Source organism: Hippocampus bargibanti, linkage group LG17 (assembly GCF_051943395.1).
Source record: "Hippocampus bargibanti isolate YZ-2025 linkage group LG17, ASM5194339v1, whole genome shotgun sequence".
NCBI classification, from domain to species: Eukaryota; Metazoa; Chordata; class Actinopteri; order Syngnathiformes; family Syngnathidae; genus Hippocampus; species Hippocampus bargibanti.
This window is the reverse complement of record NC_142750.1, coordinates 4998243-5020544: the sequence shown is the minus strand read 5'-3', so window position 1 is coordinate 5020544 and position 22302 is coordinate 4998243. Positions and strand designations below refer to the sequence as shown.

The following is a 22302-nucleotide window of genomic DNA, read 5'->3' as shown; positions in this document are numbered from 1 at the left end:
TGTTTACTAGCTATTAGCAAGCTAGCTAGCTTTCTATCTGAGTTATTGAGCGTTGAGTGAACGCTGGCGATTGTGGGCTGCCGCTGCTCACCCACAGAAAAGAACGTATCCTGTGACTGTAAAATGACCTTGAAAGTTTTGAAAGGCGCTTAGAAATGAAATGTATTTATTATTATTAGTAGTAGTAGTAGTAGTATTATTATTTGTCCTACGCATACAATTCATTGAATATTGGTATTTTATTGGAAATTTATGTTTCTTTTAATTGTATTTTTAGCTATTTATTTAGCTATTGTTTTTTTAGCTATTGTATTTTTAGCAATTTATTTTCAGCAAGTTTTAGCTATTTGTATTTTTAGCTATTAAATGTAGCCATTTTAGCTATTTACTATAATACTAATAATACTAATAATAATAATGTTAATAATAATACAGTGCATTTTATTTTTAAGTGCCTTTCAAAACTCTCAAAGACACTTTACAGTCCCGAGATGAGAACCTTTTTTTCTGGGGGTAAGTAGCGGCAGCCATTGGCGCCAGCGTTCACTCAACCCGGAAGTAACATACAAATTGATGCTTTGCTTTTTATGTGCACGATTCCTGACACAACAGCGCCCTCTATGGGATATTTAAGACATCAAACTCTAAATCAACAGGGTAATCGAGGCAAGAGTGAAAAAAAAGTTAAAATGAGGTTTAATTTAAACATGAATATTAATATAATTAAAAATATAGAAGAGGAGGTTTATGGATGCTGTCAAAGAGGACATGAAGGTAGCTGGTGTGAGAGAAGAGGATGCACAATGCAGACACAATGCAGACTCCCTTGAAGGCGCTTGAAATTAAATGTATTATTATTATATTATTATTATGGCAACGCGACAGTTAAAGTCACAGTGTACTTCTCTTCAGTCATCAATTTTCTTTCTTTTTTATGAGGCTTTGCGGGCCCGACGTGTGTACAAATGAAAAAATAACGCCCAAATCACACTTAACTTTATTGTTGTGAACAGTCCGACAGTGACGGACGGTAAAGTAGCATTGAAACCATGATGTCATGAATATCTAACACTTGATGGTTCAAGTCGAAAACAACCGCAATTTTTTGTTAACCGGAAGTTTGTGAAGGCAGCAAATTATTGCGTAGAACCCAATTAATGCATTTCTTAAGCACACATTTTAAGACAGAGGTGCAGCAAATTTACTTCTGACCTCTGTTCTCTTCTTTTAATCATGTTTTTAGCACAAAAAAATGTTTTTTTGCGACAGTGATGGCGACAAGATTTAAAACGTTAATTTGAACATGTGTCATTTATCGAGCACAAACTCCATTTTGTATGCTTTTTTTTAAATATAATTTTATATACAAAAATAGACAACAAAGGGGAAAAAAATGCAGCAGGGAGCTTCAAGTGTGTCAGTAACCGAAGGCAACATGGCTTTCAAGTCCCCGAGGTCCAGTTTTTGGCGACCGGACATGTGGAATGATGTTTGCATCTTATAAATAAAGTTGGTGTTTGGTGTAAAACTTTGGTAATGTGTTGTGTCGTGTTCGACTCCTGCGCAAAAAAAAAAAAAAAAACAATAAAATAATCAAAACCCAGCAATAACAACAACAACAACAACAAGAAAAAGTTCATTTTTCAATGAGGCCACCGTCTTTGAGCTTAAAGTAAAAGAATTTTTCGAGGGTGTTGGCTGACTTGCAGTACTCGCTGTCGGGCGGGTTGTACTCGCGGCAGTTTGTAATGATGCGTTGCAGGTCGGCGATGAACAGCTTCTTGGTCACGTAGTAGCGATTTTTCAGGCGCTCTGTCATGGTCTTCAGGTCTGCGGAGAGTTGCAAACAAAACGGGCTTATTTATTTCTCGTCTGTGCAAAAAAAGGCATTGTTTGTCTCTATGACGGAATTATACTACAATGAAACAAAGTAACATATTAACTTCAACTTCCCTATCATGCATTTCAGTTGACAACATTTAGAATTTGTGATCTGTTTTAAGATATTATTTTTAACATTAAGTACAGTAAAGTCTCGTTATATCGATATTCTCGGGAGTCGGGAAAAAATATCGATATAACCAGACTATCGATATATCCGATCCTGCGGCATGTAAATTTTCTCCTTGCGTTCATAGAAATAGTATCGTAATAAGCAGTACTATCGATATAACCGATATCGATATAACGAGACTTTACTGTAGATTTGATGATAACAATAATGATACATTTAATTTATAAGAACATTTTGCAAATGTCCCCATTGTGGGACTATTAAAGGCTTTCTGATTCGGATTGATTGACTGTCTGTGTCTTTTATCTTGTGTCATAGTATTTTGTTATTTAGTTTTTGGTTTTGACTTCAAGATGGCCAAAATGCAAGACTTGCCTTTACAGCAAATCCTGCATTTTGTTTTTCTACTTCTTCCTTTCCTTTCCTCATACTTTCATCACTTTGCTGCTGTGAAATGTACATTTCTCCACTGTGAGACTAATAAAGGCTAATCCAATCCAATCCAATAGTTCACATCTCATTATTATGTACTTTTATGGAATGAGTGTCAGCATACCAATGGGGAAGCGAATGATCTCATAGTAATCGGGTGCTTCGGATTTCTTGACGGGCTCCATGAATGGCCAAGCATCAGGATGAGTCTACCCTCCCCCCAAAAAAAGAAAGTAAAAAGAAAATATTTTTCAGAGTATAAATGATGTCAATGAGCTCGAGACACCAAATGCTTTTTAAACTGGACACGCTACTATCTGTATGTCAGTCGTACCTTTATTTGGGCCAGCAGGTTCTTGAGCATGTTATATAACACGTCAGGGTCCTTCACTTCTTTTCTACAAAACAAGTACTTATTGTTAGCACCAAAATTAGAACAAATGACAAAAATCTCTATTTTAAATTTTGAAGCTGTCCAGCATCCAACAGTTACTGTCCATTACAAATCACAATCTTTAAAAAAAGCAGAATGTTTAATAATAATAATAATAATAATAATAATAATAATAATAATAATAATAATAATAATAATAATACATTTTATTTCTAAGTGTGTTTTAAAACGCTCAAGGGCACGTTATGTCTTTTGACAGTGAAGTCTTAAGACGAATATTTTGTGCAGACTATTTTCAAAATAAAAGCAAAAACATGAGTGCTCGCTTATACCGTTATTGTGCTAAGACACAAACACTAACATATGGCGGGAAGACAAATATTTTGTTGCAGACTATTTTCTTAGGTCAACTTATTGGAGCTCTTCTTGCAACATGTCAATTGCTATGTTAAGCACTTTGTTCCAGCTTCAGCTGTTGTTAAAGTGCTATATAAATCAATATATGTATGTATTGCATTGTATTGTATTGCACTTACACTTTCTCCTTTGCGCTTGGTTTCCATCCTGTTTCTCCTGGAAGAAAAACAAAAATATTAGTGCATTTCAGGTCGCTAATACCGTTATTTGTGATGAGAAAAAAAAAAAAACAACTGACGTATGCCGGGAATACTCTCAACGGGGATTTGTCGCACGCCCTCCTTGAAGCAGGTGAGACCAGGATAGACCTTCCTGATCTGACTCTGTTTCCTCTCGATCAGCTTCTTGATGATCTGACGAGGGGTTTGAGGGAACGATTTGAGTTATTTAGTGCGTGAGCGTGGAAATTTCAAGTGACGACAAAAAAATGTAGTAAACATGTTAAATTAAGACTGCAAACCTCTTTCTGCCTCTTGATAATGTGCGACAGCTCCGTGTAAGGAATCCGAGGGTTCAACTCGCACTCCATCAACGTGGCTCCTTCGTAGTCTTTAATGTAGCCCAGGTAGCGACCTTTGGGCACTTTGATGTCTTTGGAGAAACCCTGGCAAAAAAAAAAGGAGGAAAGCAGTCAAACATGAGGGGAAAATGGTTTGAGGGTTAGTTTGAGGAGCTCACCTGCTTCTTGAAATAGCCAATGGCGTACTCGTCGGCGTAGGTGAGAAAGTAGAGGATGTTGTGTTTGATGTGGTACTCCTTGAGGTGGTTCATTAAGTGCGTGCCGTAGCCCTGATGGAAAGGCAGAGGAGCGAGCAAAGGTGAGGTTTCAGTTTTAAGTTTAAAGGACAACCGACGTCACCGGACAAGTTGTGTCCATAATTTGTAAAATGACTTCAAATGACTTCTACTGAGCGTATTTTAAAAAGATTCCACCGCATATAGCTATATTTTACGTTTTAAGACTTGCGCTGAATATTCAGGAAGTCTTGTTTTGGAGTTAGTGACGAGTCCGTACGTGACGTCACTAAAGGAACGCCCCCTGACCGAAAAAAGACACATTGTAGCAGTCCTTCCATCACGTCAATGTATTTTGATTGTATTGTTTGGTCTGAAAACCTTGTGTTGCACCCAAAAGCTGCCAGAAGAGGGTGTCCAAGCTCCATATAAGGAATTTATCAGCATGTGGAAACGGAGGTGGCCACAGGAGGTCGCCATTTTGTGCCTCTTTTCTGCTGATCGTTTCTCCCCAATGTTGCCTCAAAATGGCATGGAAAAAATTACTTAATCGATTGCAAACATGTATGCTTTCCTCTTCAGAACTATTTGATTCATATTCACAACTTGAGGTGTAACAAGAAAGCATATTCTCCGAATCTGAAGCCATTGTTTTGATTCTCAAGCAATGCAAGACGTCCTGGCGTGACGTCACAAACTGGGGGCGTGACTTTCTAAAAATCCCCAATTCGCAGCTCATTTTGTTGCAGTTTTAGCACACTTTAAGTTATTTTTATTGGTGTTTTGCATTTGACTAAAAATATCAGCCTGTGTTTTTTGGTTATTTTAGATGCTATAAAACGTTTTTCTGATGTCAGTTAAGAAACAAAAAAGTGACGTCGGTTATCCTTTAATCCTTCGGAATACTTGGGAGAAGACAAAGGGGTAGAAGATTGTGTTGAAAATTAAATGAAAAAAAAAAAGTTTCAAAATCAGAAAACAAATTGTAATAAAGCGACCTACCTACCTATCTATCTAGCTAGCTATCAATATATCTATCAAATAAAAATAGCAAAGTCATTTGGCCTACCTTGACCTGCTCGTTGGAAGTAACGGCGCAGAAGACAATCTCTGTGAAGCCCTGAGTGGGAAACATCCTAAAACAGATGCCCCCAATGACACGGCCATCTTTGATGAGGGCGAGAGTCTTGTGCTTCCTGTTTGGGAGAAAAAGAAAGAAAAACGTGGGCGATATCAGGAGCCAGCATTCGCGCGCAGTACGATGGGTGATAGATCTTACGGGTCAAAGACGAGGCGCGTGATGTACTCCTTGGGCATGCGAGGTAACTGGTGCGAGAAGACATTCTGCAGGCCCACCAGCCACATTAAGATCTTCTTGTTGGACTTTTGCGACAGCGAGTTGCCGATGACGTGGAATTCGATGATCCCGCGACGTTCCTCCAGACGGGCCGTCTCGTCGCGGGCCGCGTTGGGCGTTAGCAGGTTGGTCTGCCAAATAGAAATGCGCTTCATTACATCTGTTCTATTTCTTTAAAAAAAAAATCTAAATTTGCCATCACGCAGTTAAAGGACAACCGACACCTCCGAATAAGTTGCGTCCATAACTTGTAAAATCACTTCAAATGACTTCTACTGAGCGCATTTTACAAAGATTCCCTATATATAGCGATATTTTACGTTTTAAGACAGCCGCTGAATATTTAGGAAGTCTTGTTTTCGAGTTGATGACGATGCCTGAAGTGACGTCACATTTGGAACGCCCCTGATCGAGAAAGCGACACACAATGCATTCTGGGTACTTTTTTTTCATCTAAAAACACCGTGTTGATCCGGGTATGTTAGATGCTATAAAATCCCTTCCAGAAGGTGGAAGCATTTCCATGGCTATTCTCATAGTCTTGCTCAGTTTCGATTCTCGGAAAGCGCATTCCTTTTTTTTTTTAATATTGTTGATTACTATTTCTGAATTCAAACTCAGAAGAAAGTGAAGAAGTTTACATTGTCAAGAAATGATTTTTATCACGGACGCACGCATGTGTGGTCACTTACATTGCTTGGTCTGAGCCAAGAAAAAGCGAAACAAAGTGTTGTACCGATTTTGAATTGAAAATTAGGGTTGTGCGTTATACTCAAATAAATACGGTAACACGTATGCATCACGTGACCGACCTCGGGACCCAACATGGCGGCGGGGTCCGTGATGGTCATCATGACTTCGTTGACGAGCTCCATGGGAATGTCGCCCATCACACGGATGCGTTTTGCATCCTCCAGCGTCAGTGCCTCGGGGAGTTTACGCTTCTCGCCTGAAAAGGGAGGGGAAAAAAAGTAATCTTAAGAATACATAATTATTTGGCAGGGTTGAATGAACGCGTCAAAGATGGCGACCTGGAATCGGCTCGGAAACTGACGCATCCAGACTGCTCGGAGACGAAGTTGAGCTCAGAGCCTTGGAGAGGGCGGACGAGCCTGATACCGGCGCCGGACTGATCACTGGAGAACCAATCGATTCTGTTATTTCATTGAATTTTACACTCCAAATACACAAGCTGAAAAACACCATACAAATGTTGATCCAAGCCAAAGATATACTAAGCCTTTAGAATGTTTAATCCCCTCCACATATTACATATAGAGCACACAACAAATTAATGAATAACTAGTTTTCAAATCTGTCAAGAATAATGACTGTTATTGTGGTTTACATACAAAAATATGACATTTTGGTTAGGATTTTAGCAACCATCATGGAATTTCACGAGTCTGATTTGCTTTCGCGGGCCGAAAAAAATGATGTGGTGGGCCGGATTTGGCTCCCGGGCCTTGACTTTGAGACGTGTGGTCTAAGGTTTGTTACGCTGCATTGAATGTTCCTAAAAGTCAATATTCTGCGGGGTAATAATAATAATAATAATAATACATTTCATTGTAAGCGCCTTTCAAAACTCTCAAGGTCACTTTAAAGTCACAGGATAAGTTTTGCAGTAGGTGAGGAGCGGCAGCGTTCACTCAACTCGGAAGTAACTCATATAGATAGAAAGTTAGTTAGCTAGCTAATAGATAACTAATAGATAGCTAGCTTGCCAGCTAGACAGCAAATAGATAGCTAGCTAGGAAGCCATCTAGCTATCCAGGTGGCTTCCTAGCCAGGTATCGAGGTGGCCTCCTAGCTAGCTATCTACCCGCTATCTATTAGCTATCCAACTAGCGAGCCAGATATCCATTAGTTATTATAATAATAATACATTTCATTTCTAAGCGCCTTTCAAAACTCTCAAGGTCACTTTACAGTCACAGGGTCAGTTTTTCTGAGCAGCAAAGTGCGACGTATTTAACAAAACAATGTGGAAAATGGAGTCAGACTAAGATTTGCCATTGTTGGATTGCACTCTCGCTAGCTAGCTAGCTAATAGATAGCTAATAATAATAATAATAATAATAAAAATAAAATAATAATAATAATAATAATAATACATTTCATTTATAAGTGCCTTTCAAAACTCTCAAGGTCACTTTAAAGTCATGGGATAACTTGGATAGTTAGCTAGCTAGCTTGCTAGCTAGCTAAAGGAAGCTAAAAGCTGGCACTGAGACGATCACCTGTTCTATATTTAGATACGATACTTAGCGATCTCGTGTTTTGAATGAACATTTTGATTATTTTTGACTTATTGTTTTTATTGGAAATTTTCATTTATAAACCGTATCACAAAAACGTACTAATGACGGCAAAACTGGAGTAATTGGCAGGTATGCAATTGATGAGACATCCATCCTTTGATAATTATTGTATGTGACAAGTAAGCTAGCCGCCCAAAGCAAGTAAGCTAGCCGCCCAAAGCGCTCTCCCCCATCTCCTCACCCATTTGATGCCCCAGTTGCGTTCCATCGGCGGCAGGCACGGTGAAGTCGGGCTCCCAGATAGGAGAATTCTCACCGTAGATTTCCTCCTCAAGCATCGACAGAAACCTGTTGAAAACATTTTAAATTAGCATCTTTAAAAAAAAAATGAACTAAGAGAGCGAGAACGCCAGTTCGGAGTGATTGCGTCAGACATACTTCGGGAAATGCGTCAGGATTAGCGTTCGCTTCTCAGGGAGCAGCTTGTCCTTTTCCACGCGGAACTTTTCAAGGAGCTGGCGCCGCGTGACGGTGAAGATGGACTTGAGCAAGCTGCGCCCGAAGACGTGCGTGGTCTCGTAACGCGGCAGGCTGTCGTTACTCTGCGGCACGTGGCAGTAGCATAGCCAGCGCGTATAGTCCACCTTGTAGGCCGTGCCGTCGTCTTTCTGCGTGCGCTGCCGGTACTGAGTAGGCGTCTCCAACTTCCAGTAGTTGAGGCACAGCAGGAACATCTTGGACAACTCAAACATGGTTTGACGCTCTTTGGGCGCCAGGTGGCTGAATTTATATTGTACAAAATTTAACACGCCCTTTGGAGAGGAACAGAGGGTGACATTTTTTTTTTTGTGTTGACTTCGAAGCAAAAATTGATGGCAGTTTTCCTTTTTCACACACTCACACCTGCTCAATGTTTGGTTTCTCAAAAGGCGGACTACCCAGTGATCCTTCCACCACCGGTTGGCTCATCTGCAGGATGCATTTCCTCAGCAGCTACAAAAAAAATCAATTTATTAGACACGGGGGTGATTTTGATTTTTTCCCCCCTCCAGTCACTGATTAGCGTGTGTGCTCACCTTGAACAGGTAGAAGTAGACTTGCTTGGTGTCCGTGTTCTCCTCTTTATGTACAGACATGAACAGGTTCTCCACATCCACCACCATTCCCAGAAGCCTGTTGATCTCATCCTCTGACACATTCTCCAGATGGGATACGTGATCGGCTGGAAGAGGTGATAGAATGTAGGTGAGAAGTCACTGGCACAAATAATAATAATAATAATCAATTTCATTTCTAAGCGCCTTTCAAAACTCTCAAGGTCACTTTATAGTCACAGGATCAGTTTTTCTGTGGGTGAGCAGCGGCAGCCGCATGCGCCAGCGTTCACTCAACCCGAAATAACTCATATAGATAGAAAGTTAGATAGCTAGCTAATAAATAACTAATAGATAGCTAGCTCGCCAGCTAGACAGCAAATAGATAGCTAGCTAGGAAGCCACCTAGCTATCCAGGTGGCTTACAGCCAGCTATCGAGGTGGCCTCCTAGCTAGCTATCTAACCCGCTATCTATTAGCGATCCAACTAGCGAGCCAGCTATCCATTAGTTATTATAATAATAATACATTTCATTTCTAAGCGCCTTTCAAAACTCTCAAGGTCACTTTACAGTCACAGGGTCAGTTTTTCTGAGCAGCAAAGCGCAATGTATTTAACAAAACAATGTGGAAAATGGAGTCAAATACAAAATCTGAAGTAATCTTTGTTCTCAAAATGCGCACTTCATATCCAATGTAACAGCCCCATTGGGGTTATTAATGCAATAATGACCCAAACACTAAGTTTTGCCACTGGTGACATGGATGCTCGCTAAATTTCCTTGTTATACTGCGTCTGAACTCATTGTTATCAGTGAGGGTTGTAACTAAATTTGTAACATTTTCAGATACGCTACTACAGCAGCGATTAAATTGTTTTATTTTGAAATGTGCGATTCTTGTTGGTATAATACCACTTGACGGAAAATGACATTTGATAACTTGTAAAATATCCCCCGCTCCTTAGCTCATTCACTGCTATTCCCAAATGTGTTGAGTTTTGTTTTTTTTTTCATGCTTGGGTGCCAATAAGCCACCCTCATTTCTAACTCATAACTACAGACCCATATAATTTAGGAATTAACTATTTTTTTTTTATGAAAGAAGAGAGTGGAAGGTTTCTATCTCTGTATTTATTTATTTTTATCGTCCTAAAACTCAATATTCTATGGGTCCTGGAATTCAAGTGATAATGACAAAAACCCTGGCACTGGAGTGTAAACATTTTTGCACATCTGGCAGTGAATGAGTTTAAAATAAATGGTTTGGAGACTAAATTATTCAGCGACTCTATAAGAAGGTGTCCCAAGGGTCACTGACCATTTCCTTCTTTCTTTTGAATTATTATAATTATTATATATAAATTTTGAGGAAGCTACTTTGGCGCGGCGGTGCGTACCAAGAGCATGTCCACAACTGCGGCATGGCTCGCTCAGGCTGGCGGCATGTTGCTGCAGGTCCACACGGGGTGCCGTGGGGGGGTTCGGGTTCTTCCATCCGTTGCATTTACAGGTGTCACTAGCCTGGACACGAACAGACATAGCAGTGGCAATGAACGGGTTGTAACAACATCCAGTGGACTACATCGTTATTGCTGGGCAATTGATGCTAACATTTATTTTTAAATAATTTAATGGGTAGAGCTGCTCACGAACCAAGCTACACGCGAAACATTAGCTAATGTAGCTAGGTGTTTATAACTTCTTCACTGACGACATAGTAAATGAATAATCACAATCATTCTAGTGGAGTGCTGTTTTGAATATTAGCCAGCCGGGCTAACTGGTTAGCTAAGTACCTTGCATGCAGAGAAAACGCCAAGTTTCTCGAGCTTCTTCGCCCTTGGAAAGGCTCGAACTTGGGCTTTCTTTTGGCTAGCGCGTTGCTGCTGGCTTAGCCCTGGCCTGGCTGGGTCACTGTTACCCGAACCGGAGCCGGTTGCGGCGCCGGAGCCAGTCGACCCTGCAGCCGACTGGGCTTGGAGATGCCGGGGTTGCAGGCCCTGCGCCGCCGGGTCCGACATTTCAAACGTCTTCTTCTACTTCTTCTTCGGTGGGCCGTGAGCTCATTGGTTGCGTTTGCAAATGGCTGGGAATTTTCCCAGAAAGTGATTAATTTGCTATCCGTTTTGAATTAATTGATTTTTTTTGCTGTTGTTGTCGATATTGTGTCTAATATTTAAACTTTGAAGCCATATGTTACTGATTACTGGAATGTTCTTATTGTTGACAACCAAATTACAGTGCATTTACCGTTGCATACATTGATCAAAAATATTTTTGTTTGAGATATTTATAAATTAACTACGATAATACTTCATCGTACTGTAACTAACCAGCTAAAAAAAGCAACGCAATTTGTGGAGATATTACCTCAAACTCCCCTACTTTTTCATCAACTTTGAAGGCAACGCAAAAACGTTTCCATAAGGATTGTGGGTAATGTAGTTTTCACGTTAACGTTGGGAGTGAATAGTGTTCGATTAAAATATATTTTCTGACACATTTCTCCATTGAGGGACTGATCTGTAAAACGTAAAAAATACATATTTAATATATATATTCTTCAATTCAAAAGATTAAAAATAGATATGAAAATAAAAAAAATAAAGAAATAAAGAATACATTTTAAAAAATCATCAAGAAGACTCAGGAAAAAAAAATATAACTGCTCTCGGTTTATTGGTAAAATTACATTTTCTTTTCTCCACTCTCCTTGTCACTCTTCTACGCGTAGTACAAATGAAGAAATCCAAGGCAAGTAGCTCGATTCACAAAGATGATGGGACAGAAAAAACGCTGAGTCGAAAAGCTTCGATTCACAAAGATGAGACAGAACCAGTGCATTTAATACTATAGATTCAGAAATCCAGAATTAAGACGTGAGACAAAATCAAAAAATAAACAAAGAGAAAGATGAAGTTGTTTGTTTCCGATTGGTTTTGAACTCCACATATCTCCATACAAATAAACAAAAAACAAATGTATTGTTTTTTTTTATGTTTAATGTTCAAACTACATATGGCTGGCAGTGATGTTAATGTTGCGTTACTGTTTTTATGGTTGGGTAGTCTAAAAAAAAAATCAAATAAAAAATAAATCAGTGTCCAACAGATGTTATAATATTGAAAGGACAATATTGCAGCTATAATTCTACAAGGAAGTCCACCTGTTCTCCATATTTTTATTCCTTCTTCTTGCATTACTTCTCTACACTATACAGAAACATCTTTAATAATACCATGACTATGATGTTTGTTCCCCTAAGAATCCACCATCGAGAGTTTTTATTTTGAGGTTGGGGCCTTAAACATGATTGGTCGCCAGGCCGATGATGTCATCAGCCAAACAGTTCCGTAATTTCTGCTGTGTTTTGGTCCCAACGCGATGACGTTGTTTAACAGCTGTCTTATCATATCCGGTCCGCTTCATCCGAGCTGGTTAAGTGGCAGGGATCAGAGACATAGAGGAAGCATCGTAACGGTTAGTTGCCCCCGCTGCTGCCTCCACAACACTGGCTGCTGCGGCCCTGGGGTGCCGACTCCTGAAGGTCCACGCCCCCTCGGGCCCGTCCACCGCCGCCTGGCCCGCCCTGAGGCTCATTCTTGGGAAGCTTTTTGGCTGAGAAGGATCAGAAATAGGTGGAATTGTTTTTCAACCACTTGTATGCACGTACAGAAAGTTCTTGTATTCTTGTCAGTCAATAAAAAGCCAACAGTGTACCGTATTTACCGGTGTATAAGGCACACTGGCGTATAAAGCACACCCGAGATCGTGTTATTTATAACTTTTTCCATATACAGTAAAGTCTCGTTATATCGATATCGGATATATCGATAGTCCCGGTTATATCGATACTATTTCTATGCACGCATGGAGAAAATTACATGCAAACAGGGTTGGATATATCGATAGTCCCGGTTATATCGATATTTTTTCGGACTCCCTTGAATATCGATATAACGAGACTTTACTGTATAAGGCCAACAGAGTATAAGGCACACCTTCAATTAATAAAAAAGTTCTCCAAAAATATTTAAATATATAAATTTTCAAAATATAAGGCAAATCACATTATAAGGCGCTATAGTAGAGACTGGGGGTACGTACTACTTATTCTACAGGGGGAAATAGTGGCTGCTGACAGCAATTGCAAGACCTGTTGTGGCTCAATATGACTTCACACATAAGGCGCACCTGCATATAAGGCGCAGGGTTATCTTTTCAAGAAAATCAAGGCTTTTGGGTGCGCGTTATACATCGGAAAATCTGTTTTTTTTTGGTAATTGACCAAATAAGGAGTTACATTATATGGTAAATAGAAAATAATAATCAATTCACATAGAATACGTGAGGAGTGTCATTAAGATTGCATAACTGTCCATATTTTTATGTTCCTGTTGTGTTTATTATTTTGCTTTGTGTTGACTATTATGTGAAGCGCTTTGTTAAAGCTGGAGCTGTTGTGTAAGCGCTATGTCAATTCGGATGTATTGTATTGTCTGTCTATATACGCACACTCGCATGAGTGGTGTGAGTTTGTATTACTTCCGGGTTGAGTGAATGCTGGCACGAATGGCTGCCGCTGCTCACCCGCATTAAAAAAAAAATTCTGATTCCGTGACTGTAATCCTTGAGAGTTTTGAAAGGCGCTTAGAAATACAATGTAATATTATATACATTTCTACTCATCTCTGTCAAGTGAGGCCATTTCCTTTCTCCAAAGCATACAGCCGTTTTAAAAAATAATAATAATACATTTCATTTGTAAGCGCCTTTCAAAACTCTCAAGGTCACTTTACAGTATCAGGATAAGTTTTTCTGTGGGTGAACAGTGGCAGCCAAACGCGCCACTGTTCACTCTAATCTATAGTCTAATAGCTAGTTTAGCTAGCTAATAAATAGCTAATAGCTAGTTTAGCATGTAAGCGGCAGCTACACGCGCCATCATTCACTCAACCCGGAAAGTAACTCAAATAGATAGCAAGCTAGCTAACTAATAGATATCTAACAGCTAGTTTAGCATGTAAGGCCTCAAACAACTTAGCTCACGGGGTTAGTAAATAGATAGCAGATAGCTATAAATATAATGCTTACCTATCGCCATAAAAATCTCATTCACATTCATGGCGGTCTTCGCCGATGTCTCCATGAAGAGCAAACTGTTGTCATCGGCGTATGCTTGTGCCTCCTGATGAGAGCGGAATAGAAAAACACACACGCAAGTTAATCCCATACATTAAAAATGTATTCTTTTACAATCTTTACCTGGAAATCGACAGCTCTCTTGTTGGCCAAATCTGCTTTATTCCCTGCCAGGGCAATAACAATATTCGGGCTGGCCTGTCGCTGAAGCTCTTTCACCCAGTTCTTTGCACGTGTGAACGTATCCTTTAAGAAAACAAAAAAAAATGTTTTATGTGCTACATAAGACCAAGTAACAAGCACAAATGTCTTTAAGAATGAGGTAATCATCAACCCAAATAGGAGGACAAAGGACAGCGCACCAATAGAAAAACATAAACAAAAATCAGTCCATCTGAGCTTATCACTCACTGTGTTAGTGATGTCATAGACAACAATGGCTGCCTGTGCGCCTCTGTAGTACATGGGTGCCAAGCTGTGGTAACGCTCCTGGCCCGCAGTGTCCCAAATCTCAAATTTGACTGTTGTGTCATCCAAGCATACCGTCTGTGTGAGAAAGGCCGCTAAGAAGGGAAGCAAAGCAAAGTCTGTTATACTTATCTTGTACGTCTTGGCCAAAAGGGAAAATTTCAAATGCGGAGTGTATTTTTGTACATTGGAGAAAAAAATATTATTGGTGTACTGCAGGGGTGTCAAAGTAATTTTTTTGCCGCGGGCCACATTGTAGTTATGGTTTCCTCTCGAGGGCCATTATGAATTTGGGGAAGCCATTCGAATGTTTAATCCCCTCCACATATTACAGTAAAGTCTCGTTATATCGATATCGGATATATCGATAGTCCCGGTTATATCGATACTATTTCTATGCACGCACGGAGAAAATTACATGTAAACAGGGTCGGATATATCGATAGTCCCGGTTATATCGATATTTTTTCGGGCTCCCTTGAATATCGATATAACGAGACTTTACTGTACATATAGAGCGCACAACAAATTAATGAATAACTAGTTTTCAAATCTGAAGTCAAGCATAATGACTGTTATTGTGGTTTACATCCAAAAATATGAACATTTGGTTAGGATTTTAGCAACCATCATGGAATTTCACAAGTTTGATTTGCTTTCGCGGGCCGAAAAAAATGATGTGGCGGGCCGGAATTGGCCCCGAGCCTTGACTTTGACACCTGTGGTCTACTGCATTCATTTAGTGTTGGATAAAAAAAAGACTATTTGTATTATTTCCTTTTTTTAACTTATGCTGCCATATTGAAATAAAATGTATTCTTATGATATCATATTAAGATTATGATTATATTATGTGTGCGTTACTTCCGGATTGAGTCAACGCTGGCGCGTGTGGCTGTCGCTGCTCACCCGCAGAAAAACTTATCCTGTGACTGTAAAATGTCCTTGAGAGTTTTGAAAGGCGCTTATAAATGAAATGTATTATTATTATTATTCGCGAATTGAAAAGTGTAACGTGTAGCGCCATTTCCAAATTTGTTTGGGTTTTGTTTTTTCTTGCGTGGAGTGCCCATAAAGTGCTGGTCAGACCTCTAGCAATGTTTTTCCCTTCCATGAGGGTGCAGCATTTGCCTTTTGGCCATGTTAGCGCTTTGTTACAGCTTCGGTTGTTGTTGAAGGGCCATACAAATCAATATGTATTTATTGTATTTTGTACGGCTGCCCCTATTTCAAGCTCAGATAACTCCAGACCCATATAACTTAGGAATTCAATCTTTTTCTGATGAAAGAAGAGAGTCTAAGGTTTCTTAAGCTGAACTGAATGTTTATGTAGTACTAAAACTCAATATTCTATATAATAATATTGCACTTTGAGTGACAATGACAAAAACCCTGGCGCTGAAGTGTAAACATTTTTGCGCAGGCAGTGAATGAGTAAAGTTGCCCCAAATTAGTTCTTGCACTTAATGTTGGTTAGCCATTCAGCAGTTTTGTGCTGCCGTCCTCGAATGGTAACTGCTGACTCAGGTCCTTGTCACATGACGCAGGAAACCAAAGCTCTCACTTCCACAGCAACATACTTGAACACATTTGTAATCTTTGACCGCCACTGCCGCTGACCAAGGTTCAAACCCTACCTCCGATTGTGCTCTCCTGGTACTCGTGGAACTGGCCTTTGACAAAGCGGAGCACCAGGCTGGATTTGCCCACCGCCGATTCACCCAGCAGAACTAGCTTGAACTGGCAAATTTTATTGCTGGCTGCCGCGGCGCCGTTGGTCCGCGCAGGTCCGCCTCGTCCGGCCATCGGTGGGACTTTCTTCGGGGTGGGGGAAGGTATAAGAGGCAGCGGTCGGGTGGCCCCGGGTTCGGTTATAGCAGGAGTCAAAAGGAAAAGGAGATAAAGCCTGGGGAACTGAAAAACACATGACATTTTATTGTTATTATAAAGCAGAGACTAGCACACTGTAACTGTAACTGCCCAAAATATAAATACATTGCTACCTTGGCTCACGAATTTAATTGGTTCCCAGACAGAGTGTGTAAGGCGAAAAATGTGTATCCCAAAAATTAATTTCCCATAGGAAACCATTAAAATGAGAATAATCCGTTCCCGGGTCCCCATAAAACATAATGTTCTACTTTGTAATTTTCTAAGCCTTAAAACTACACAAAATATACCTTATTTTATGTATAATAAATATGCTATGGTATTACCTTTGTGATGGATGATGATGGCTTGATGGAATGGAGTGGCCGCTTTCATCAGCATTAAACACTTGATGAGGAATGTAACCTTCTTCTTACACCATCTTGAGGAATGATCCCTTGTAGGTGCTTTCTATGTGATAATTTTACCTAGTTCCTCATCAATTGTGTTCTGTTTAGCTGAGTTGATAGCTTTTTGCATCAAATGTACAGATGGCTTGTGCGGGTTGTTTGTGGAGCCTAATTGATGGGATATTTTAACCTTCCAGTCTACACTCTGCTTTTGAACTAGCAAAGTTGAAACAAGTCCAAATTTCACTGTTTTCTATCCATTTCACTTGTGTTTATTTTCCACTTTTGTTTTTTTTGTTTCAAGCTCTGTCGTCTCCCTTTCGTGTGTGTGTGTGTGTTTTCTCACTCTCTCTGTCATCTGCCTGTCTCTTTATGTTTCACACCACCCCCGGTTCGTAAACCGAGGTAGCACTGTAAAGTAATAAATGCAAACCAGAAAGTTACACTTGCACCAACATGTTACAAAACATGGAGTTGAGCCAACTTCTGCGCTCGGCGACACGACAGGAAACGCAGGAAGTGGAAAGTGAACCGAAGAGCTTTGCTTTTTTTTAACCGCAGAGGACAAAAAAAAGTCTGGAGAAACCTGGTCTGGGTCATGTGACATGACCGAAGGGGCGTCACGAAAGATGAAGTTTAGAACATGGCGGCTGATGCAATCGACTTGTTGCTGAGCTTGGCTTAATCTTCAACATGTGACGGGAGATCACAACCCCCCCCCCCGACCCCCTTGTAAAATATTCAACAGCAGCCAATCACGAGACTGACGGGTACCTATGCGATCAAACCCACAGTTAGACCGCGACTTTATTTTGAAAGTGCCTGTTTTGTTACCATTTGTCTTCACGTGACACATTTTCCCCATTTTTTTTGTATCGTCATTTTAATCCAGGCCGTTATTCATGATTTTCATTCATGTTTAACTCATTCATTGCCATTCATGAATTTATTTGGGAATTGAAAATATGACGTGGGTAAACCCCGGTGCCGCTTTTCAATTGGCGTGCTGATTCATGCATGTGGCGCAAAGAGCGGAAACGTAAATAACCATGCTAAATGTGTTTTGTATCTGTCCGACCAAGTAGGGCTAGCTTAGCTGCTATCATACTAGCTCATTCACTGCCATTCCCGATTTTATTCGGGAATTGAAAATGTGACGTAGAGCGCCATTCCCGAATTTGTTCGGGTTGTGTTTTTTTCCATGCTTGGGTGCTGATCAAGTGGTGGCCATGGCCTCGGGCAACGTTTTTTTCTTTTCCACAAGGGGGGCAGCATTTCCTTTTTTTCCATGCTAGCGCTTTGTTCCAGTTTCAGTTGTTGTTAAAGCACTCTACAGTGTAAACCAATATGTAATAATAATAATACATTTCATTTAAAAGCGCCTTTCAACTCTCAAGGTCACTTTGCAGTCACAGGATCAGTTTTTCTGTGGGTGAGCAGCGGCAGCCACACGCAACAGCGTTCACTCAATCCCGAAGTAACTCAGCTAATGAATAACAAATAAATATCTAATAGATAGCCAGATAGCCAACAGCTAGCCAGACAGACAGCTTACAACCAGTCAGCTAGACAGCTAATAGCTAGCTAGCTAACTAAGGGATAGCAAATACATAGTGAATAGAAAGCCAACAGCTAGCCAGCGAGATAGCTTACAGCCAGAAAGCTAGACAGCTAATAGCTAGCCAGCTAGCTAATGGACAGCTAATAAATAGCTAATAGATAGCCAACAGCTAATAATAATAAGAAGAAGATAATATGTATGTATTGCATTGTATTTTGGACAGCCACCCTCATTTCAAGCTCATATAACTCCAGACCCATATAATTTAGGAATTAACTTTTTTTTTCTGATCAAGGAAGAGAGTCTAAGGTTTCTTATGTACGCCGCTTTGAATGTTTATGCAAGTCCTAAAACTCAATATTCAGTGGGTCCTGGAATTTAAGTGACAATGACAAAAACCCTGGCACTGGAGTGTATACATTTTTTGCACACGTCTCTCAATTTATTTCCATGACCTTTTTTTTTCCTGAACCAATTTTGTGTCTGAGTGTAAGTGCAGCTGATCGCTTTCCATTCAGACATTTTTTTGTTTCTTCCTGGGAAGTACAAAGCTTCTCCACATTCAACGGATGCTTTGCTTGCATCCTTAAAGGACCTCCTCTGGGAAGTGGGTCATAGAACGAGTGAGAAAGAGCGAGAGAGAGACCGAAAAGCAAAAAGAGACACTTGGATGAAGAGTGAAAAGAAAGGTGGGGAATGGAGGAGCTGTCAGGGGGGGAGGGAGAACCAGTGATATATTCTTCATGGCCTCACGACTTCCTTACTAAATGTGTTACAAAAACTCAATTTCACTCCGACAAAACTGTATGTAACTCTCATAGAAATACAGGATTTGAACCCCAGAAGCCAACAGTGTTCTTTTTAACCTTTCTGGGAGAGTGGCGACTGCAGTGAACATCATGTTATCAGATTACAAGATGAATCAAACAGTGAAATAGTATTTGTTTACAAATGAAGCTTCTTGACTTAACGTGAAATATCAAGCTTTTTGTTTATGCTCGCCATTTCCTTTTTTTTTAAAGGATTTTTAAAATGCATGTGATCTGCAGACTGCTAGAAAGCACGGCTCTAATTTTGTCCAATTGGCACTTGCCGGTTTCTGCATTTCAACGCCTCAGTTCTCCAAAGGCAGTTCATAAAAAGCGCAAGCTCAGCAACAGTGAAGGACTCGGCTATATGTTTGTCTGTCTGGCATATGTTTTTGAGTTTCAGGGGGAATGTTTAGGGATGCAAACTGGTGACATAACTCAGGAAAAGCAAACAGGAAAGTCATGAATCGCAGTTTGCTGCAAAGCCAGTCGGGGGAAAAAAAACTCTGGTATTTCCTTTTCCTGTGAAAATCACATTACGAGCATCAATTCCGGTTTGATTTCTAATACAACTAAAAATATGACTCGAGAGCGCAAACTTCCCACCGGATGTCATGACAGTTCCCAGAGAGCTCAGGTATGCACATGCCTATTATTTCCATATTTGATTCTTTTGCAACACCCCCTCAAAAAAAGACACAATTTGTCATTTTAATCAGTGCAACTTGCAATAAAACTAGGAGTGATGTTGCAGTATTTATCATCCTTTTTACAACAGGTATTTCAAAACAAATGTTGCAGCAACATATAACAGCTCTCAAATGAATGAATGCCCAACTTAAATCGAAAATGATGCTTCACCAAATGCATCTTTCCAATGTGTATAACTATTTGCAGCACAATATGCATGGATCTTGGTGATTTTTGTGCACTTTACAAACATGGAAACAGTTTGCTCTTTTGTCCAGCAGCCTAGTGTCCACTCCGATGCGTGGTAGCTCCTAAATACAGTAAAGTCTCGTTATATCGATATCGGATATATCGATAGTCCCGGTTATATCGATACTATTTCTATGCACGCACGGTGAAAATTACATGCAAACAGGGTCGGATATATCCAGTCCGTTATATCGATATTTTTTCGGACTCCCTTGAATATCGATATAACCTAAATATTTATTATCCACGACACCAGCACACCCCAGAGAAATAATGTATTGTGATTGGGTAATTTGTTCTCACTGAAGCGCTAGCTGTGATGAAGGTACAATTCCATAAAGGTGGGGTGAGAGAGAGCAAAATAAAAGAGGGGGCAAAGGCAAAGTTGCATAATACGTCTAGCATGCATTTAATATCTTGACCGTGCATGTGCACCTGCACACCGCCTAATTGCAGCTTTTCATATACGTATTTGTATCGTCGATGAAAAGCGATCATTAATCCCGTTTATTGAGTCATTTGTTGAAAAAATAATCTTTTGCATTTTTTGACAGTATTGTCGTTCCAACGAAATTAAAAAGTAGCTCAGCATCACGTGCCGCCTCGCGTATTTAAGGCACGCGCGTGTGTATTATTGCACACTAACATGCATTTTAAAGGGGTGAAAGAGGTAATAAAACAAATATGGGCTTTTTATTGCGCGTATGCACCTTTGCAAGGGTCGCCGTCGCAGATTGTGCGCTGTTCGTATATCCCTCTACCATGGACCATGACAATTTTCTACAATCGCTGCACGTCCCTTCAAATGCCAGTCGCTACTTTTAAGATATAAAGCACTCAAACTACTCCATTATCCAGGCTCGCATCAGCTCCGGCCACGATCCCGAGTCAGTGCTAGCCCGTTAGCATCATCAGCTGAGCTAAATGCAAAAAAGATATCTGAAGGAAGGAAGGTCCCTCCCCCCGAAGAAAAAAAAACTTCACATTCCGCTTACGTTAGCAGATCAACGTCAAAGTAACGAAAACGCGGTTTAGCGAAAATACAAGGAGGCGCTTTCTCCGGTTCGTTACTGTGGGCGACAATTATGTCATAAGTGGGTGAACAGTTTGACTGTCGCGTCATTTTTCCCCACTGGACGTTCAGTTCAGATCCCAGCTACCTAGCGAAGCAAACCCGACACTTGTACTGAGATCGCTTTAGAAACCTACACAATGTCTACCAATTATACATTAATAGATAGGCGACTCGAGTTGATCCGCTGATCGATAAGCGTGATTTGAATAGATTTGACTTACATCACTTTTTCTTCTTTGGCTGTTCAAATCGGCCGTCTTCTTCTCCGTCTTCTTCTTCTTGGGCTCTGTGGCGTTTCCTTCCGGGAACCGCCTACTTTTACGTCAGCATCTGACTAACCAATGACAACCACATTGGCTACTGACAACAACAATTAGCAAACGGTAAAAGTAAAAAAAAAACTCGTAAAATTGTTTATTGGCCAATGGTGATTATTAATCAACATGTATTTATTTGTCGGTTATTCTATTTCCCATTCATTCATCAATTTTCTAACCCGTTTATGCTCACGGGGGTCGCTCGAGTGCATTTCCTGTTCCATCAAGAATTGTAATTCAATGCTCCAAACAGGATGCTCTCAGAGTAAAGTCGTCATTTACCGGAGTGAGTTCAGGACTATTTTCCCCGATGACACAGTTTAATCATAAATAAAAATATAGTGACTAGGCTCTTTGGTGGCTGTAAAGCATAACACTGGGTCATCTCAGATCTTTTTGATACTACAGTGAGGCACCTTAAAGGCGCAAATTCATGTTCGATGACACGTCGAGGCGCTCGAAAGCGGTCAAGCCAGACGAGAGATGCATTTTGGGGACGTAGTCAAAGATGGATCACTGCATGATGTCTGTGTAAGCTCTCAGTCGTACAGGAGTGGTCCATCGATGAAGAAACCTTTTCATCGATCACTGCATGATGCAATTACACCAAATAACCACTAGATGGTGGCATCCCAACTGCGTCACTTGGCACCATTTTTTGTGTGCTTGTCCCCAATGTAGGAAAAAGGGAAATGAGAAGAAACAGTTCAAATATGATACTGTAGCTCCATAATTACGCTCTGATTCTCTTGCAAGTAATTTAAAACAGAAAATGTGAACCTTTACAGTCAAATAAATCTCTATAGACACTTTACAGGGTCTTTCTGAGTACAGTTTGAGTAGTTGTGAAACATCGGAAACACGAGGCAAACATGGTAGGCCTTTGCAAGGGTAGTCAGTAGGTGTCAGTGTTGCTTTTAACATTCCCTGAACGCTTGCAGTGAACGTGGCAAAAACAGATGCGCACTGATGTAGTTCAATGTTTTTTTTTATTTTCCACAAT

At 40.3% G+C, this 22302-nt stretch overlaps 2 protein-coding genes across 2 annotated transcripts; both read right to left on the bottom strand.

Moving 5' to 3' along the window:
* Nucleotides 1–749: 749 nt before the first annotated feature.
* kat2a (K(lysine) acetyltransferase 2A) lies at nt 750–10764 on the bottom strand. Its single transcript, XM_089018383.1, has 17 exons — nt 10506–10764; nt 10107–10230; nt 8690–8835; nt 8517–8606; nt 8052–8425; nt 7855–7961; nt 6381–6485; nt 6162–6298; nt 5272–5480; nt 5062–5188; nt 3936–4046; nt 3718–3861; nt 3496–3610; nt 3377–3413; nt 2781–2844; nt 2571–2655; nt 750–1830 (listed from the first exon to the last, which is right to left on the bottom strand). The coding sequence occupies exons 1-17, from the start codon at nt 10728–10730 to the stop codon at nt 1637–1639; spliced, it is 2394 nt and encodes a 797-aa protein (XP_088874509.1). The 5' UTR covers nt 10731–10764; the 3' UTR covers nt 750–1636.
* A 605-nt stretch (nt 10765–11369) lies between these two features.
* Nucleotides 11370–21298, bottom strand: rab5c (RAB5C, member RAS oncogene family). Its single transcript, XM_089018250.1, has 6 exons — nt 21204–21298; nt 15957–16233; nt 14263–14414; nt 13975–14097; nt 13804–13897; nt 11370–12327 (listed from the first exon to the last, which is right to left on the bottom strand). The coding sequence occupies exons 2-6, from the start codon at nt 16123–16125 to the stop codon at nt 12191–12193; spliced, it is 675 nt and encodes a 224-aa protein (XP_088874376.1). The 5' UTR covers nt 16126–16233; nt 21204–21298; the 3' UTR covers nt 11370–12190.
* Between the last annotated feature and the right edge of the window lie 1004 nt (nt 21299–22302).

Coding starts and splice junctions, on each gene's coding strand:
- kat2a (XM_089018383.1), bottom strand. CDS start 10,730: ATGTCGGACCCGGCGGCGCAGGGCCTGCAACCCCGGCATCTCCAAGCC. Junction 10,231..10,505: donor GCGTTTTCTCTGCATGCAAG/GTACTTAGCTAA, acceptor GTTCGTGTCCAG/GCTAGTGACACCTGTAAATG. Junction 2,656..2,780: donor ACCTGCTGGCCCAAATAAAG/GTACGACTGACA, acceptor GGGGGAGGGTAG/ACTCATCCTGATGCTTGGCC.
- rab5c (XM_089018250.1), bottom strand. CDS start 16,125: ATGGCCGGACGAGGCGGACCTGCGCGGACCAACGGCGCCGCGGCAGCC. Junction 14,098..14,262: donor TCTATGACATCACTAACACA/GTGAGTGATAAG, acceptor GTTTTCTTAAAG/GATACGTTCACACGTGCAAA. Junction 12,328..13,803: donor TGAGATTTTTATGGCGATAG/GTAAGCATTATA, acceptor GATCCTTCTCAG/CCAAAAAGCTTCCCAAGAAT.